The sequence below is a fragment of the Rissa tridactyla genome, chromosome 6 (genome assembly GCF_028500815.1).
Source record: "Rissa tridactyla isolate bRisTri1 chromosome 6, bRisTri1.patW.cur.20221130, whole genome shotgun sequence".
NCBI lineage: Eukaryota > Metazoa > Chordata > Aves > Charadriiformes > Laridae > Rissa > Rissa tridactyla.
In genome coordinates, this window is record NC_071471.1 from 58,273,936 (window position 1) to 58,294,698 (window position 20,763).

Sequence of the window (20,763 nt, forward strand, 5' to 3'; positions counted from 1 at the left end):
GCATGTAGGAAATCTACTTGGGTATTTCAGGTCTCTAAGCAAATAATACAGTGGGAACACAGTGTCCAAACAGTTACAGTAGAGTAAATGTTTCAAGGGCAAACTGGAAGCCAGACATAGCTGTCTTGGTATTTGTTGCCACATTAAAATAGATGCTATAGCACACACCAGTGAAGCACCGCATTTCCCCTTTTCCAGTGCAAACTGTTGATACGACCTGACCCTCAAGCTCCTGGGTGCATCGGGTGAACACGGCATTTTATCAGAGCTTGAAAATAACTGACAACCTCCTGAAGTGTCCCCACATTGCACTTGGTCCTCCTCACCAAGGACAGAGGGGTACTGTCTCAGCCAACAGGGAGCCACTGAATAAAGTAGGTACATCAGCATTCTGCCTGCAGACTGGCGCTATGGGAAAGGAAAAGGCAGCAGAAGGTCTGTCTAACCCCCGCCCAGCCCCAGGTTAAGTCTGTCAGTCAAAGCACACTGTTCTTCTTTCCCAATTCAGGCCAGCAGCCTGCCAGCAATCCTGATGTTTCTCTTGTTTAGGAGCAGGGGGAGATCTGGGAGGGAGGGGGGTGCTGCCCCAAGATGCTACGAAGTTAGTTGCCTTCTAGTTTGCATCGATTTCTTGCAGAAAACAGGACAAGGAATCACTGGGTAAAGATATGTAGAAATTAACTGCAATTACCTGATGCCCATGTCAGCCAGAGTGGACTGAAAGGGGGAGGGGGATGGAGGGAGGACAGAACAAGAGAGAGAGAGATGTGTGGAAATAAGTGCCAGTCTAAGACTGGAGGCACACATAAGCCTTACGTTCCCTTTCCAATAACCTTTGTAAGTGATAGATGAGTCCAAGCCCATTGTTATCGTTAAGGGACTGTCAGCATCCTGATTTTATAAATGCTGTCTGTCAGTTTATAAATATCTCAGCCATTTCAAACAGTGCTAGGATGAATCCTGGCATAGCCAATGTCAGCCTGAAAGCAGTATTACCGTTAAAAAAAATATGAGTCTAACATCCACTAAAAACATTTAAGGATAGCATCTCCTTTTTTCTCCTATCGCAAAGCTCGAAATGTCCAAATTCATGCTTATTTGGGTAGTCACTACAATATATAAAAGCAGTCCTTAACATCAGTAATGTTCTTTGAGAAAAACAAGTATGAAAGCTGCAACTTTGAGGGCAATTCTCTGCCTGTTCGGTAGATAAAACAAAAATGACAGCTGTAACACACAGGGAGATCCACAGCAATGAAAATGCAGAGATAAGCATCAGACCCCATTCCTCTTTGGCATTTGCTGCTCTGAACATTCACCGAGATTAGATCCTTTTAGAGAACACCATAAATTGCAATGTGTAGGCACAAGGGGGTGACTTCAGCCCGGAATGAAGGCACAGACAAGTTTCCCAGCTCTTACAAGTTTAAAGTTAAACGGTACTTTTGCAAGGGGTTTATGGCGAAGCGTGAGAGTGACGGAAGGAGAGGGCAGAGAAACTGCAACCTGCCCTGCAGCAACTGATACTGGAAAAGAAAAGGGAATAAGTTAAACTTGCCTTCCAGTTCTCTGCCTGCTTTGCAGACTGGTATGCACATGTGTATCCTGATTATATGTCTATTATCCTGTTAGCTGCACAGAATCCTGGGGTTTTTTCCTCCAATATGTTTATAAACTCCCCGTGATAGGGACTTCTCCATCCTCACCCCAACCGTTTGTCTGGTGTCTAAAGAAATAAAGTTCAGATTCGTGCCCAAGCAGCTCGGGTACCTACTGTAAGCTAGATTCCTAAAACTGAAGCTCTGACAGCAGTGAAAAGTCCAACAGTGCCCCTCCAACCAGACAATTCACATGCATGTTCACACAAGTCCCAGTTTGGTCTGCATCTAGGTTAACGCCACCGCTGATAACAAAAGTTGCAACAACCTTTTTTGCAGTTGAAAACCAGGACAAGGTTCTGGTTTTTTACATCTCTAGAATGGATCCTTCACATTTTGTCTCATTTTTCATTCGAATCGATAATTAGAAAAACACACATTTTCAAAGCAATGAGACTTAATAATGGAACTTCATGACATAAGGAAGAGTTTCTTATCAAGTTATTTAACTTGTTAACTATTGGTTGGTTATAAAGGATAAGTTAAGGCTGTGGGGAGTCTTAGCATTACTAGAAGAACAGTAAATTCAGTTTAATGTTAAAATACCAAAAGCCAGCACAAATACCAAAGATGTGATGAACAGACACATTTTGAAGAGCATGAATCTAGTTGTAGTTAAAAAATAAACAGAAACCCAGGTGCTGAGAACAAGCCATTTAGGGAAATTTTAAAAAGCTAGCTTCACTTCCTACACATTTCTCAAATGAGAGTGAGAGAGACAGAGGAAGAGAGAGAGAGAGAGAGAAAGAAAAAAAATACGGCTAATGAGAACAGTCTTTCCACGTTCCCCGGGAAGCAGCCCTGCTTAACATTTCTGTTCTGTGAATTTAAGAGAGTCAGCAGTGGTAAATTTGTTTTTAATATTCAAGCTTTCAAGCCTTGCAAGCTAGTTGGCCAATGGCCCTTTCTATTCCAATGTTTGTTGGTGCCTTATTTATACAAGCATTACATCCGGAGAGCCTTTGAATATAATTTCACGTGGATTAAGGGAAGAACATTTGCTTCTGCTAATCAGGACATCTGGTTATTTTTGTAACTCACAGACATCTGCATTAGGCAGTTCGACTTCCCCATTCCTCATAACAAGGTTAGAGCTTAAGAAGCCTCAAGGACCTCTAGTTGGATTTTATTATTTGCATTTTTTCACAGCCAGGTCTGTTTCAGAATTTCTTTTCCTAAATAGCACAAATCGATCAGCACCTTCCCAGGTATACATATGCTGTTGGAGCTAGCACTTTCTATGCGTGATTTTATAGCGTACATCTTGTACTCCAAGATTTTATAGTAGTTCAAAGCTACCTACATCTTTTTAAGGAACAGAAAGCACATATTCCCAAAAAGCATGGATGAAAACATCCAGTTAACCTTATGATACACACAATATGAGTACACTTCCAAACATCCAACCAGGCCACTTACATAATACTAGTGTCAGGACTTGTTCTGGCTCTTGTTATCACCGTGCTTTGGTTTGTCTCTTACAAGCGGCTTATCCTGCATATCTGCTCCCTACACTGAACAGAATAGTATTCTTTCCTTTCTGTTCTTCAGGACAACCTTAAAGATTTCTCCAATCTTTTAAATTCATGCTCAAATTCTTCTTTACAGAGTTTCAGCTGAGGTTCAATTTCTCTGCCGTACTGCCAAATTGTGCCCCACATACTTCAGGAAGAAGGATTCCACGTGCAACAGAAGCCCTTTAGAGAAGACCCGAAACAATCAAGGCTTGGCTCTCACTACTTTGTTGCTTTCATTTTGCTACATTCCTTTCACCAACAAATTCATTTTCAGTCATCCCAGGGTTTTAAAGTACTAAACTTTGAAATTATACACTCTCACTCTCGGGTTGCAGGATTCCTCCCTCCCCCACTTCAGAGCTTTTATCAGTGCTTTTGTATGCTGGAACACGGTGTTTTCTTCATTTTCCCCGGCTATGTGGTAAGGGGCAGGGATGGGGGAAAAGCACAAAGTCGGCTTTTACAGGCTCTGAACATAAGCCAACATCCAAAAAAGATGTCAAAAACATATTTCTAGTACTAACAAGACTTAGCAAGAGCCAACAGATCCAGGGAGAGTTTTTAAAAACTTTTTATTTATTAAAATTCTCTAGATACAGATTAACTTTCTTTGTACAATATTTATTACGGTTTCATCTGCATAGGAGCTGCAAGTGCTCTGCAAAATGGGTTGTAAAATTGGCTAGTTTTGCTCTAGATTTCAAGTGTTTCTTGAAGCATTATTTTCTACCTTTTTATAACTACTTCCCTCAAAGGACCAATGCTGTCTCACTGGTCTCACTATAAAACCCCTTCCCCTCCCATCCCTGGTCATCGCCTACGCTTATTATTTTGATTATTTTTTTTTTCCCAAGAACTTCTCATTCTGAGCTTTCCTGTCGAGCAGACAAAAAGACCTCCACTTCTCATCACACTCCTTCCTTAGGGCTTTCTCACTCCCAAACATCTAATTCAACCACACTGTCCTCATCTCACTGTACTGTTTTATGCTTTTCTTATTGTTTTTTCCTTCTATTTTTCATTGCAGGGAAGGGGAACAGGAGATACGAAACAAAGGTATGAAGCAGAAGTTAAGTTGTCTGCCCAAAGTCAAAATGACAGCATAGGGCAACAAATCCCAAATTCTGTGTCACACACTGCGTTAACTGCTTAGGGCACAGTTCCTCCCCAAAATAGTGAATGAAAGCAGCTCACTTACTTAAAAGAAATGGCTACCCGGTGATCTCACTGCAGCGTTAGACTGACATGAACTCACAGCATACTGTCTACACCCATATCTTTCTTTACACCTTAGACAACGTGAGCCAGGTGACCCCGCAGCCAAAGTGACTTGGTTTTCAATCTAGAAAGTACAGGTTCAAAGTACCTACAGAGTCACCAAGGAGCAGTTCAGGTGACATAGCTCTACCTCCCCAACATGCCTCACAGCAGTAATTTGCCCATACAGGCAGGCCTTGGAGCTTTTTCCACCTTCCAAAGCTACGTTCATGATAGGAAGCATCATCCACCACTGGACTATGCGGCAAATTTAGTTAATTTCCAATATGTGGTGTGTTTACTTCCACATGGTGCTGTTGAAAAATCTCATTGCTGATATAAAAACAAAACAGTGCGAGTCTAAACATGTCCCAACCTTCCATCACATCAAGCAAAAAAAAAATATTACATTCTTCTAATAAAAGAATGGAAAATTACAGATCAGGCACCGCACCTTATAACATTTGGCTAGCAAGCATCGTGGCCTTTTAACAGCTACCGCCCAAGAAACAAAACCCCTGAGTTCTCCTGATTTGGCTATACCAAATTTGAATGTGGTAACACAACAGCCCCTCCTATAACATTTCAATTTAAAAGCTCACTTTTAGGTTCTGCTATTACAAAATAATTCCAGCTCCGAAACAACATTTACTTGAACCAGAGCAGTATTATTGCAAATCTCATTCTGTTAGGTAAGGAAGAAGAGTTGGACCTGCTCTGGAGACCGTCAAACGGGGTGGGTAGTCAAGCAATCAAAGAAGGAAAAATAAAGGTGTATATAGTATCTCGCTTTCAGATACCTTGGGGCTAGCAAACATTTTGTTCCTACAGGAAATTATACAGCTCTAGATCGCTGCCTATTGAGATGCACTATTCGCTGCTTTTTGCTACAACATGAATGGCTTATTAAACCTACAACATATCTGTTTTAGTTAACTTCTTGGTGGAGAGGGGCCAGGAAAACAAAATGTACTTAAATGCTGATTTTTTTTTTTCCAGGCTGAATGCCTTTCATCCAATAAGACATTCAAAGCAGTGACCCAGCAAATGGATTGAAAAAGCAATCTTCCGTCTCAGTGCCACATTATCATTCCTATTCAGTATTCTCGGTGAGATATCTCAATCAGCTGGATGTGTGTGTAAGTGACAGCGCAGCCCATTGCTGGGTTAATTAAACATTTGACTTTAACACCCTCCCCGTCATTAAGCAAATAAAAACAGATAATTCAAACTGCACTTCATCCATGGGGTACACAACATACATGTCAAAATTAAGAGAGTCCAAGGCCCTCAGGGAGTTCTGCTCGGGGAGGTAATCAGTTTAAATCTTATCTGGTTTATCAATTATTCTATTGATTAAAGCAGGGTGATTATACAAAACTCCCTCTTGCCACATGGGATACATGTCAGCAGAGCAGGACAACACAGGGAGGCTCAAAAACGATTTAAAGAAAATACAGACAGATGAATAACAGTCTATTAGTACATGCCAGCAATCCATAGATGGAAACCCCAATTCTTCCTTTTAAGCAAGTGAATTAAAGTCCTTCCAAATTAGAGTGCCAATGTTGTTACCTCATCTGCTTTAAAATCAGATCTATACGTTGAAAGGGCAACATTTCTTCGTTTTAAGCAGATGATTTCTTGCCCGGTATTTAAAACATGATTTATCAATACTGGTCTTGGAACACAACAAAGACACCAAACACAAGAACTCCCAGACTTTTTAAAAAGGCATTATACTTATTTATCAATGACTCTCAAAAAGTGGACGAAAAGGGTATTCTCAGTACTTGGACTCTCCCACATGACATAGCCATAAGTAGAACATTGTATTTTAACGATTGAAGTGTGACAGCTCATCTTGGACATAAAAAAGGTTGTGTTTTGGAGTTTTGGAGATGTTTTTTGTTTTGCAGCCCTATAAAGCGAGACATCGGCAGCTGCAGGAGCTGCCACAGCCACATTCTCCTGATTTTCACAAGCCCTCATGCAAAATCCCACTGCAGCAATCCTTACTCCAACTTCTCTCTTGCATACAGCCACAGTACACAAAGCAATTCCAGTTACTTCTCAGTTTTTGTTTACAGGTGAAGAAAGGTCCAAAGGACCTCTGTCTCTTCCAAGGTCTGTTTGTGTCCGGAGTTTGTGAGCACAGTCCCACCTCCGCTATCTTCCCAGTAATGTTTTGTTTCAAGTTTTACTGTCATATTCTAAACTGGATCCTAAACTGGCCTGTACAATACCTTGCCTTACACATACAAACCACAGACCTTTTAAAAAAAAAAAATGAAACACTGCGGTCTAGGAAAAAAGAACGATTGAAATTTATTTATAAAAGTTCCCTCAAAGCAAATAATTAGCAGCAGAAGAAAGATCAGCCTTAAACCAGGTTCTTCCCCCCACCCCCACCCCGTAACATCTCCTACAATCTGCAGGAGTAGACCAGTAGCACAAACTATTTATCAGTCATCTCATCGCATCTCAATTTTTAACCAGGACAGAGGGTATGAACCACAGTGCTCAACATGCCGATGAGCCGGAGCCCCCCCAATGCCCCACTGGCCAGTGCCGCTGGACTTACAGTCACAGAAATTTTAAGAAACAAGGAGAGCTAAAAAGCAGGCCTGAGGTATGTTCTTGCCCTTCACCTTCAGGAAGGGATTATATATATGCCACTCCATATTGGCACTGCATGTGCATCCAACCATACTTCAGCCTCTTCCTCCTAGATCTCTTTCCTTCTTTGGAATCAAACTAGAAACCTGCATTAGCATGCTGTATTTTACTCTCACCACTAGAAATACTGAGGGTGCTATTTGTAATTGTATTCTTTTAAGAGGTTTGTTCTCTGCAGCTGTTTTCTGCTTGCAGTGTATTTTGTGTAATCAGCACATCATCATAAATACATTGGCTGTTCCCCCGAGGGAAGCTGTCACTGTTTAATTTACAGAACAACCTGGCCAATGTGAATTCTAACACTACAGCACTATGGCAAGAAGTTACCACACTTGGAAAAACAGGTTTCTATGAATTTTTATATCAAGAGCTGGTCCCAGGACAATTTAGGTTCTAGAAATAGATTGTTTTTAAAAGCACTTTATACACTGGATGGAACAGAATCTTTCCCACTTACAGCTTCTTAAGGCAGCACCAATCCCAGACAATTTTAAAGGTGCCAACCCCAATCCCCCCCAAAATGACCATCTTCACTTCTGACTTTTAGCAAAAGAAGGCACTGTATGTAGAGGTCTTATGCTACATATTTCTTATATATATATATAAGAGATATATATATATATTTTAAATGAAGAACAACCCAAAACATCAATGTGTTAGTTGTCTTCATTTCAACAAGGGAGCGTACTCCGTTGCAAGGTCAAATGTTATTACCTACATCAAATGGTTGCTGCACAGTTTATTACTCTGAAGATGCGATAGAAGAACAAGGCATATTCCTGAAAGAGTGAAAACGTATGCAGCTTTACTGGCTGAATGAAGAGTCGCTTCCTTTGTTTGCTGGATATATGGTCGTATTCTGAGAGAATAAATCATACGGATTTTTGCAGAAAGTTGGCAAAAGGTGGATGGTTGATCTTGCTATATACAGACAAAATTTAGAAAATTCCATAATGGTACAAAATCATAACGGCAATCATTGAAGAACTAAAAATGAACCCCAAATAAACATTTGGGCATGAACAATGAGTTACTTGGATATTTCATTAGCAATGGCTACTAGAAGCAGTCTAGCTGACTACTTGGAAAGGGAGCCAAGGAGGCAGACAACCTGATTTTGTTTTTTTTATACAGATATAGGTGTGTGTACATATATATTAAAAATCAAAATGCTTAAGAGAAACAACTACAAATATAAACAAATTTAATGGATAAATTTGTTTGGGAATTCTCCTCCAAAAGCAACACAAAACTATTTCATACATTAAAAAAAAAATATCTGCTTTCCATTTTGGGGGGCAGCAGTTTGTTAAACAAATTTCAGTGAAACTGAAAATTCCCAAGTTCCGTGTATAGCAGCACTTCGGTAATTCTCGGCGGTAATTAGAAGCCCTGTTTAACATCACCAGACACAGGGCAAGTATACAAACATAATAAAAAAGAATCATGCACATCACAGTGTATTGTTTATGTATTTTGACAAGCATAGTTTAATTTTACTTAGTTTGCAAGGCATTCTAGTAAATTATTTTCATCTATTTGAAGAGTAACAAAATCTAAGGAACAATCATTGAAGCAAAATAAATACCATCTTATCTTCAATATAGTTTATCAGAATGATCTACCAAAGCTGAGTGGAAATGGCTGAAATTTTATGGAAAACTGAGTCATCTTGTCATCTATAGATGAAAGAATACAGGAAAGAGAATATGTGACCATTTTTATGCACCATATAAGTAGTAGCCAACAGAACGCAGAAGAAATAAAAAGAACCTCACCCGACACAGTGTAGCAAAGTATCTCTTCAAGCCATGAATTTTAAGATTTAGCAACTCCATTTCTACACTAAGTGTTTGGGTTTGTCCCCCTGAAATTTGCACATGGCCACATAAATACTTGATTTCAAAGAAGAACTATTTCATTTTGTTCTCCCTATACATGCGTGCCTTTAAAGTTATTCAGAACTACTTCTGCATGTTCTATTTCCCAAGAGCCACTGATTTCTGACTAACACTGGCTTAATTGCCAGATGATGAAGTACTTCACGACTTCTCCAAATTTATGGTAAAAATCCATATTTTACATTTTTAAATTAAAATTATTAGTCCGTGGGGTATTAGCTCTTTGCCAGTTCCAAAGGAATAGGTAAAGTTGATCTTGTGCAACTGGCTCCCTCCAAAGCGCTGCCAGCGGACCCGGCAAATTCTGAAGGATAACGGAGCCCAGCCGTTTTGCAGGGGAACACGCTGGTGCGAAACGCTCGGAAACGTTTCCAATCGCTGCGAGGGGACTGCAGCGGGGTAACACTCACTGCCTCCTTTCCACATATAAAGCGAGAAAGATTAAGATTAGACCTTGGGAGAGCATGGAATAGTCACTAAAATATTATGTAAAAAAAAAAAATTAAAAAAATAAAATTATTAACAAAAAACCCCCCACAACACATTAAGTGACATGAAAAAGCCGTTTTGTTACAGCTGTGGCAAGGCCCGGACCCCCCGGAGCCCCCCCCCGCCCCTGCAGTACCGGCGGGGGCCGTGAGAGCGCAGCACAGCCCGCGGGATGGCCGGGCCCCCCCCGCCGCCCCCCGCACACATGCGCGCTGCCGCCTGCGCGCACACCCACCGCCTGATTCTAATTCAATTAGTGCAGCCGGCAACTCCAGAAAAGAGTAATTCAATTAGTGCATTGTGGAGCTCTACAATACCTCCAAGCAGATGTTCGCAATCCTGAGGAACCGCAGCTAGCTTTAAAAATACCTGTACGCCGTCAGTGTGGCGCTGGCATATGCCATTTGTCACCACGGCTTTATACACCTTTCTGACTTCTAACAGGGGAGAAAAGAACAACTCGGATGAGGTTTTGTTTCATTTTTTAAACTCCTCAGCCAAACTAATGCCGGTGTGCTAAAGACCCTGCCCTCTCCATCCCGGGAAGAGCACATTTCATAGTAACGAGATCATTAACACAGAAGGTGAAGGAGGGGAGGCTTTTTAGCTACAACGCAGTTTAAATTAATTGTCATGCTGGGCATACTGGGGTGCTATTTCTCAGTGACAGGTACTGTCACACTTCTTGATGCTCAGACTGACAAACTAATAAAAGCATGTGCAACTTTTGACAATCAATACATGTGGAGAATAAATGCCGATTTCTAATTACTAAGTTGCAATGTACTGCCAAAAAACCCCAAACCGTCTCCACTGACCCGCGGAGCGGGATTTCTTTGCCATCTGAAAGGAGAGAAGCGTCTCTTGTCGTTGCTGCTGTCTGAGAGCTGAGATCTTGCAGCACAACCCAGGGGCGTCACAGTTTGGTGGCCTTCCCAGCATAGGTTACGCCACCAGCCAGACAAGGCCATTAGATTTAAAAGGGGATAAACCCTAAATATGTTTAACAAAGCTGTTCTGCAGTCACCGGGCTTTGACTTTATTTATGAAAAAAACCCCAGTTAGGATAACCCTCTTGGTCCTCCTACAGTGGAGCTCCCAAAAGTCCGAACCGCAGATGGGGGCTGGAGTCAAGGGCAAAAATCATTCAATTAATTTGGCTTCCTTTCTGCTCCTTCTCATATCCCCTCTCATGTCTTTATAATTGCTCCTGCCGGGTGGTAAGACAAGGAGGAACAGGAGAAACTGCTGCCGACCACCTCCAACAAGAAACTTTGCTTAAAAAACCAGGTGTCACATTGTGGCAGTTCAATATTTCATAGCCAATACAAGGAATGTGCAACAACACTGCAACTTTAAATCTTTGCCTCCCCGCGTCAGTCTCTCTCCTCTCATTGTAATGCCAAAGGGAACAGCAATCAGAGTGGAGATGTTCAACGTGATAGAGGTCAGGACACCGGTGGATCAACGTACCAGAAACACGACCTTGTTTATTTTTTTCCCCAGTATTATTGTTTACAGGGTGCTTTGCTCATGTACCTTGTGGTTCTTAGCTAAAAGATGAAATTACAGCCCAGGATGAAGCGCCCAGGCACACATCCAATTTGTGTTTCCATCTCAGAAAACAAAAAGCTTCTGAGGCCCTCGGGCTGCCATTCAAACTTGGAGAGGCTGACATTTTTAACAGCGTGAACCAGAGACTGGCAGAGGGAATGATCTAATGCATTTCTGACTTGTCAATCAAAGATCTCACCTCTGCTGTCTTGTAAACAGTTGGGGGCCACCTAACTACATTCATAACCAGGGGAGAGTCTGCCGCCAGCCGGGGGGGGTGCTGGAGCCACATGCTCTGGCTATTAGTCACCAAAACGATGGTTCCGTTCTCCAGGCTCACCGCAAACAGCCCGCCGGCAGATTTCATGGGGCTGCTGGGAGAGGGCAAGGGGGGGAATACAAAGCAGGCTCGGTCCAGGGCAGCCACGTCTCCACGCTGATGGACTCTATTGACTGGCCACCCCATCTCTCCCCCAGTTAGAGACAGAACCACCCACAGCAGCAAACGTTCACTCCAAAGCCGAACAATTTCCTTCAAATGCTTTTCTCACAAATGCGTTGCTGAGCACGCACAGCTTGCCCACTCCGACTTCAGCTTTAGCCTCCTGTACAACCATAAATAATGTACTACTACTACTCACATTTGCACCATATTTCTCAGCAATAAAATGTCAACTTTTAAGACAGAAATGCATGAATAGGCTGAAGGAAATTTAAAGAGACAACTGTTTCTAACAATTTACTGATAAGGCTTCTTTAACAAATATTCCACTTCCTAACAAGAAAATATAAACATTAAAAAAAATAGATGTAAGCATCATTTGAGAAATGCGTTTGTGTCTTCTGTGTGGGCGTAACAGACTTCCATCACTGCAGACCATTTACTTCTTTCACACTCTCACCTTTCTCCAGAGCGATCTCAGCCCGCAGAAAGGGGCGGTTGTACATCACATTCATGGTGCATCTCTGCCAGCGCGCTCCCGTTTGCTCCCATTTGCATTGCACAGTTTGGCCGTGCTCTCCTCAACCAGGACAGAGCTTTCTGCCAAGACCAAGGAAAACACACCTCGCTTCTGGCAAAACCAAGCAGAAGGTAGTTCCCTTCATCTGACAAGCCCTGATGTGCAGTTCTTTATGTTCAAGACCTCCACTTCAGGTAAAGCAAAATGTGAATTTCTGGGATTCCAGAGAAACGCTTCAAGATGCTGCGACCCCTGCCACAAAAGTTAATCATCCTCTTTGACTACTAGAGCCTGTTACAGAAATAGTTTCAGATCTGGCAAACTAAAGCTGAGAAGACAACTCTTCGCTTTTTCACTGGTGCCCACAGACAATGAAGTAAAAGCATGACTCTTGTCAGAAAACGTTTACATTCTAAACTGGAGCTGATATTTGTGAGGGGTGTCGATTAGGTAAAAAGGAAGAGCTGAGCTCTGTGATCGCCCTGATACACAACCTTTGGCAGGACTTTTAAACTGCTCCCTAAGTCTCCTCATTTATACAGTAGCTTACAGAAACAAATTCAAGGAAATACTATCCTATTCTGCAAACCCGGAAGGATTAATACAATCGTTTCCTTGGCATATTTGGCGGGTGTAATTGTAAATCAGAATTTTCAGAGAACTGCGACTATTAAAAGCGACATAAACCGAGCCTTGTGAGCACGCATGGAAAATATTTTAAGAGGGAAAGTAATTATCTTCAAATGAAAAATGTCATGAAAAGAGACACCTGTTGGCACATCTGGAAACTTCCAAAGCATGGATTTCTAGGAAAAAGAATATGCTCTGCATAACTTTGTTTTTTTTATTATTATTAAGAGAATTTACATGCAACGTAGTTTTCAGTTGCTTTGCAGAATAACAGTACAGCGTCTTGGATGACAAATTTTACTCAAAATGGAAGGGCTGGCCTTTTTCTCTTGTTAAAATATCATTTTTGACTCCCTCCCACAGTGCCTTATAGGAGTTCATGTTCCAGTTTGCTGCCGTCTTCCACCATGATCTCTATAAAATTCAGTTACACAACAGACTGTCAGCTGCAAAGTCCTTTGAGATAAAAGATGTTAAGAAGAACTGTTTCTAGCTCCTTATTCTCCCATTCCCGGGTTTAGCCTTAAAACCTTTCCCACTGTGGGAGGATTGCCAAACAGAGCTGAGGAACCAGAAGATCCTGTTTTCACACAAGTGTCTCCGATAATAAAAACACACAAAGAAGAAAAATGAAGTTATCTGACATATTACCAGAATCCTCTCAAAATCGACTATCTGCCAATGTTTCCCATGAGAAGTCAGCAGGGCTTTAACGGAGCTGTTCAAAAAGAGCCTCTTTCCACATTTCTGTCTGAGCATCTGAAGGTAAGCATGTAAATAACTAGACAAATTCAGCAGTGACTAAGTAGCCTTCCAGATGGCATCTTCTCTTTTGCCACAAGCAAAGAACATTGATATGCTTCTCCAGTTACTTCAAGCTTGCTACGGAAAAAAGAAAATAACTTAATATGAGAAAATTTGCTGGGCTACAAGAAAGTCTTTAATGCTTTCCTGAAGATTTGATACCAAAAAAAAGCATTAAAGAACAATGAAATACTGCAACATCACAGCTTCAAGCGGGCTACAAACCGTTCCCATGTAGACTTCTGCACTGGAAAATGCAGAAGCCATGCCTCAGAGAGGGGAGTTTTCTTCAAACCATGCAAGTTAATGGGGATCAAAGCCCATTGAAAAAAAAAAAAAAAAACAGACTGAAATACGGATGACTCATTGCTGCAGAAGCTGCTGATGGCAATTTAGTTTCTCTCTTAATTGGCACTAAACATGTTCAACACAGGAGTCGGAGTGCTGTGAAGAGTACCAGTGTACCATTTCAGATGGCAAGTGGGGCAGACTTCCCCAGTTCCCATAGCCACTAAATACACATGGAAACATCTCCAGAATCTGCAGGAACGCAAATGTCAAAGTCCTACTACTCTCCCAAGAAGGCAGTATGCAGTGAATCGTTGTGCAGCTGACTCATTTGACCCCAAATATCAACACGCTGCATTAGCAGAGAAGTTATTATTCACATCTATCATTAGCAAGAACATCTTGAGCTAAAAGAGGCTAATTTCCCTTCCCCTTTGTAATATATGCTTATTCAGAGTAATCAAAAATAATCCAAGTAGAAAGGAGGCCCAATTTGAGTTTATAAATTGCTTTCCATATACTGCTAAGGTTCTCTAAAACCTGAGCTTAAAGAGATCTGAGATTTATTCAACAGCAGAAAGCCCAAAAATGAGGCCCATCCGATTTAGTCAAATTATGCAAATCAGGACTAGAAGTAGGAGTCTGAATTCTGCCTGTTGTCTCCAGAGTCCTCTTAGACTAATAAAAAGTCGTCTTCCCCCTCCCCCACGGAAAGCTCTGCTAAAAGCTTGCTTCAGCAAAGGAGGCCTGGCAGGACACCTTCCAGAGTCCATCAGTGCTACTGCTGGGTCAGCAAAAAGAGCTGCAGCAAAATGATGCAAGACGCTTAAGCCTCCCCTGAGCCTGCAAGGATTATTTCCACAGTGCTCTCCTGGCCCTGGGAGCAAGAAGACAAATTCCAAATAATCTTTGCATGCTGCATGCTTTAGAGGCAGGTAATGAGCTTTCACCAAAATGATTGAAAATTTCAGAAAGATTCTAGCTTATTCATTATGTCTGGTTTTGCAAGATGCTGGTGAATAAAACTCTCTGCCATAGATTAGGTCCACAGCAGCGTAATCCAGCAGCATAAACCTTGAAGTAACCATTCCTGTTACCACAAGCTCCAATGAACATGCAATCTACAGAGATATTCCTGAGGTGCCTCAGTCACTGCAGTTCACAGAGAACATCTCAGAGTATCCAACATGAACATAACATCTCTGCAGTCCAGCCTCTGCTGCTCTCCTGGTTATAGCCACGTCATCGTAAAATGTTTGCAATGATCTCGAGAGCCCTGTCTAGGTTTCTAGATGCTCAGCCAATAGCTGCCTCACTCTCTACCCACAGGCATTTTGTAGAGATTCACTGGTCACCCAGAGCTTCTGAACAAACCTGTCTGGCAGAAAGCTGCCTTGAATCTAAGACATTCAGAGACCAAAGAAAAAACAGGTTTCCTTTATTTGACTTTTGATTGACAGCTTACTTGTACAATAATTTTCTGTAGTCAAGATGTCCAGACTACTGCTAACAAACCTGAAGTAAACAAATGTTGGCATCAATTATCACTATGGCAATGAACCCACCCCCTCAGTCCTCTAAGTGGCATACAGAAAATTTAGATAGGAGGGGAATCACTGCATGAATAGCCAGATTGGAGACTGTGTGATGGATACTGCTTGCCAAATATAATTAAGTGGTATATTTTTAACACAATCGAAAGCCAATGGAAGAGATGATGGTACCAAGCCAATTTAGACAAAATAATTATACTACATCGAGGTAATGGAAATGCCCCCAGTACTGAGCTGCCCTGGATCTACACAGGATGGGTTTAAATACCAGAGGAGATGTGAATGACATAGGAGTGGCATACAGTATGAGGCAGAATAAATGGAGGGAAAGCAAGCAAGGAAGTAAAGAAGGAGATGCACACATACACAGATGGAGAGAAAAGGAGGAGGGGGGAGAGACAGAAAGTACCTGGAAAGCTGGGAGTGCGCCAGTCCCTGGGTTATACAGGCATCGCAGCGAGGGCATGCTGTCCGCCAGGCTGGAGCAGCCCAGCCACAGAGATCTGGGCATAGAGCACTGCAGAGAAAGGACAACTATGAGATGGGACTGTATGAGACAGGATGGCACAGATTACAGGAACTTTCAAGGCTTAGCCAAATGGCATCAACACAACTGCACCTCTCCTTAAAGACTGAGACATCTTTCAGAGAACACAAACTGCTGATGTGTCTATTCCCTGGGAGAAGCTTTACAGGTGTCATAGTAGCAAGAAAAAGGCACTACGGATCAAGAAAGTAACTTTTTCATCAATTTTCTACACCAATGTGTGAGTCTTTTTCCAGTTACAAAAAGTTTCTTTCCAATTAATCAGACCTCTTCTCCATGCACAGCCACACTCCAACCACAACACAAAGCAAGCAATTTTGCAAGGGAAGCAGAAAAGGAAATGAGAACTTCAAGTGTAACAGTGGCAGGGAAAGAAAAGGTTTTGTATGTTTGTTTTTTGTCTGTAAAGGGGATAAAAGGAAAAACTTGCAATCCAAGGTGAATAGGAACTTGGTGACACTTTAAAGGAGTTTCATGTTTCTGCTTGCCTTGTTATTCGTTAAATACAATCCAATTATTATAATAAATTGATTCTGTTCCTCCAAACACAAATACAAAAAAAGGAGCCAAAGCAGCCAATGAAGGAAAATACTAGCCATTTTGATAGTTAAAGCCATTACCCCCTGAAATATAAGAGTTGCTTGTTCATTTTACACCACTACTATTAAATTTAGGGATGCATTATGATAGCAATTGCTTTTACCAGCCACGGAGTTTTTGATGCCATAAGCACTGCTGCATTTGTCTAATTACTGGCAAGGCAGGAAAAACCAACTATATTTCAAATTGGCAGACAGCTATGAAAACCATAGGATGTGAAAGACATTAGAGATTTCAAACCCTCATAACTCTTCTTTTTTTTGCAATTCTTCCCCCCCATCCTTCTTTTTGTAAAGGGGGGATGGGAGGAAATCTGAGTGGAAAGGGCAGCTGGAATGGGTATGAAATGACAGCTGCCTTTTGAGTCACCGTTTCTTGCCACTCTTAAGAGGGCTGGAAAACCTCGCACAGTCTTGCTCTAAATTAGTATGTAGGAGCAACGTAACCCATCCTTGAATGAGCAGAAAGGTGATCACCAACATCCATAATCTGGTACTGTGCAGACAGCCACAGAGAGATTAACCCTGTCTATCACCACGTTCTTTGCTGTACTTTGTTGCCATTTACACTGCAGTTCCAGAAATAGTATTGAAAGACTGCTGAAGAACATAACCTCTACAAATGGGATTACTAGAAGTTTATGATACCTTAAAACAAATTCCTCCCCTCATTTCCATTTTAAAAAAAAAAAAAAACCTCTTCTCTTTACAAAGATACTGAAACTCGAGAACTTGAGTACTTTTTAATATTACACATCACATGAATTTGTGGATAATGCCCCTCTTGAAGACCAAAAAAATTACAGCCATGGTCTTATAACAAGCAACAAAAATCTGAGCCATACTTCCTTGTCTGCCATCCTAACCTCCCAGAAACTCCCACATACAAAAACCTTCCAAATGCCAGCAATCCTTCCTTTGTAATGTAATATGTATCACTCCAGCTATTAAAAGCTGTTGTGACAATCAGCCTTAAAATATATATATATGAAATAGACATCTATGTTTCAGCATTTCCATGATTAAATAATACATTTATTTAACTCAAAGTTCTTGATCCCTGTTCAAGAATGTCACAGTAATAAGGGAGACTGACTACAACATGGTATCTCTGATGATGCAGAGCAAATTCACTAGGTCATTATCAGCTGATTACCGTTACCTATCCTAGGATTCATAACAGAAGACAAAATAAATATGAGGTGATTATGTTATTATTTTTGTTTTGCAGACTTATCAAAGTCTTGCCCCAGCCATTTATTCCCCCTTCTTGGGCTTTCCCATCCCTCGTGCTGACTCAAATTTTCACGCTGCAATAATGAAGAACTGATTGCCATTAAAATTAGACTGACAAGAGAAAAGAGGTTACTTTAAATATTTGTACTGACCAAAGCATGGAAAGACACAGAGGCAGGAAAAATGACAACCAGTCTGTCAGTGGAAAGGCAAGCTTAAATTGCATCAAAATTTACGTGAGATTATGGCTCAAGTGAAAGTCACTACAAACTGTAGGTACAGCCCTCCATTGTGCCAGGGCACTTGCAAGGTAATGAAATGTCTTCCTCTAAAGTTGCCGTGATAACAAAGGAAAGCATTGGAAGGCTATTCTGCAGAACTCCCTGCACCTACAGAGGGTATTGTTACTCACCCATGCACTCTCACTGCTTAGTATTATTCCAGAGTTAGGAAGCATGCAGTAAAAAATTACCAACACCTTACATGACTTCTGAATCTGCTCTAGTATATAACAAAATTTATATTACCGATAACAGTTCTGTTACCTATTTTAAAAAAAAAATAAGTGTGAAGTTGTACACAGTGTGGGAGAAAATGTCATTCCTGTACTTGCCTTTTACCTATTGAAGGAAGCAGAGACGCTAAATTACTGTTGGTGACTGAAAGAGGCTTATTCACAAGCATGAACAAAAGGCCCCAGGTGCTTCAATAGAAACAGCTTGTGTGTAAATCAGATGAGTGACCCAACAGAACAACTTCATTTACAGCCTGATCTCTGAAAAATCTCAACAGCCTCGATCCCCCTCCACTGAGCAAGCCACGCGTCAAACACTCACTTTTGTACTGTCAGCTCCACAAACAAGGGACTGGCCTCAGTGTTCGCTGCTTGAAAGCTGACTGACAAAATCCTCTCCTGAACTCAAGTCAATCTACATCGATTCTTCAAAACAAAGATACAGAGGCACAGCGTTTGGACTACAGCCAAATGGGAACGCTGATATTGCTTGCTAAGTACTGGGCCAGGATGCGGCAGCCTCTCTACCTTCCTGACTCCCAATTGCATTAATCGTTTCGATGTCTGCACAACTTTCGGACCCAGAGACGCAAAGCTTTTCATTTATAAAAGCTAAATATCTTTAATACACACTGAGTGGCATAAGACAGGGAATTATTTGACAATAAACACAATTTCTTTTTCCAACTGATTTTTAAGTCCCATTCCCTGAACTCTGAGATACATTCTCCCACTAAGGAAATACAAGGAATACAGTTTCAAACAAGACCAGCATCCTCCTCCTGACAGAGGCTGGTACCAGCTGCTCCACTGGTGATTAAAAAGGGCTTGTCTTATTTTGAATTAAAATAGGCTAGAAGCATTCACAGTCACTGCTGAGCTGAGTGGGCAGTAACCGTGAGCTGAAGGGAAGCCGTATTTTAACCTATTCAATTATTATTGTAACTATACCGCAAGAACATTTTTGACTACATCAGATGTTCTGCCTCTAATAGCCTACCCTCTCTTCCAATTATTTGATGTCCTAAAGACAAATCTCAATACACACTCAATGGCTAAATTTTTGCCAGTGTTAAAAATTGGTTATTTACTTTATCTGCTATTGCATTACAAGATTATACATTACCATTTCAGACTTTTTTTTTTTATCAAATTTGTTCTCTTCTAGTCCTTCAGCAAATACAATATACTAGGGGTAACTAACGCAGTTTTAGTAAATTGTGTTACAGGTCAGAAATATATCACCTTGTCCTGTAAAACTAACTGGCTCTACATGGAGAAAAAAAAAAACAGAACTTCTTGGACTACTACAATTTACAACTATAGTGCACAGGTGTGAAAACACAAGCTTACCATACTGAACTCACTGTAAAACAAGAAAAACAAGAAAAAATAACCAAACAACAGTTTAAGGATATTTTCTTTATAAACACTTTGGAGAAATTAGTTAGACAGTAGTACAGAATTACTATCTTTAACTGTGGTGCATTTTAACATAATAAAGTGTAGTAACCTATTATCCCTGCCTGAAGCCTGCACTCAATCTTATGATAATATGCGTGCCTAAAATGCCTTTGATTTACAGGTAACCTAACATATTTTTGCCCATCTTCACAAGTTAGTGGCAAAGCCAAAAAAGGAAACTCAATTTTTTCCAAAGGCTGTTTTTTGGTCAACTGTACAATACTCATTTTAGCTGCTAACCGCATCTATTTCAACCCTTTCCTAGTTCCCAATTATTTCCCTTCAAGTACAGCGTCCAGTGCTTTATGCAGTTGAACTCTAAAAATAAACCAGTAACAATTTCCCCTTCTCTTGGGAAGTGGGAATTAAGATCCTGTTCACCCAATATTTTCATTATGGAGCATAAATAGAATACGACACGTGTCAACAAGATCTGAAGAGATAAAAACTGAGAGAAAGGGGCCTTTTTCTGGTTGGTCCCGCTGATCATAAGCCAAGGAACTGGATAAGGCTGTACAAAGAAAAACAGAAACAGAAGTTGTAACTATTAAAAAAACATGGACAAGAGGGAGAAAAGAAGTGCTAGAAATTCTACCACCCAAACGGGAACAGATAAAACATAAGGGATGCTCTGAAGGGTATTAAAACTATACACACCAGACTTGAGCTTGATATGAGGAGACAGATCTTTTCCGACCTCTTTTTTTCCTCACTTAAGAAAGCGAGTATGGGATGGCTGGCAAGTACAATCCTCCCTGAGTCTCTTTGGCAGTACTGTTCCCTGCATGCTCTCTAAAAACTAATTCTCAGGAAATGTGCCTTCAGAATTTTGGTCCTTTACAATGCTTTACCAAACACATGCTCAGATGTTACTAGGATTCCTAATACCCACAATTATTTTTATAATATAATACAAGAAATGTGAGAAGAAACCCCAATGCTTTTCAATCCCACTTATACTTTTTTTTGGCCCTATATTTAACTAAGCCAATGCCAAAAATATAAACACACATCACTTTCGCATTGTGTGGAGCCTGCACTATTCCGTCACCACAGATTGCAATACGTTGTATGAAACATATCAGATAAGGCAGCTGCTATTTACATTACA

At 41.0% G+C, this 20,763-nt stretch overlaps 1 protein-coding gene across 13 annotated transcripts in view; it reads right to left on the reverse strand.

Annotated features, from left to right (window-relative positions):
* BTRC (beta-transducin repeat containing E3 ubiquitin protein ligase) overlaps positions 1-20,763 on the reverse strand; it is a 124,262-nt gene that overhangs the window by 80,276 nt on the left and 23,223 nt on the right. For 6 of the 13 annotated variants that reach the window (XR_008467246.1, XM_054207604.1, XM_054207601.1 and 3 more), the window contains one exon: positions 15,702-15,809. The exons of the other annotated variants lie outside the window; for them this stretch is intronic. Coding sequence is in view for 5 of the 6 variants with exons in the window: in XM_054207604.1 (XP_054063579.1) it covers positions 15,702-15,809 (108 nt within the window). In the remaining variant the exon portion in view is untranslated. The remainder of the gene's footprint in view (positions 1-15,701; positions 15,810-20,763) is intronic. 13 annotated transcript variants of the gene reach the window in all.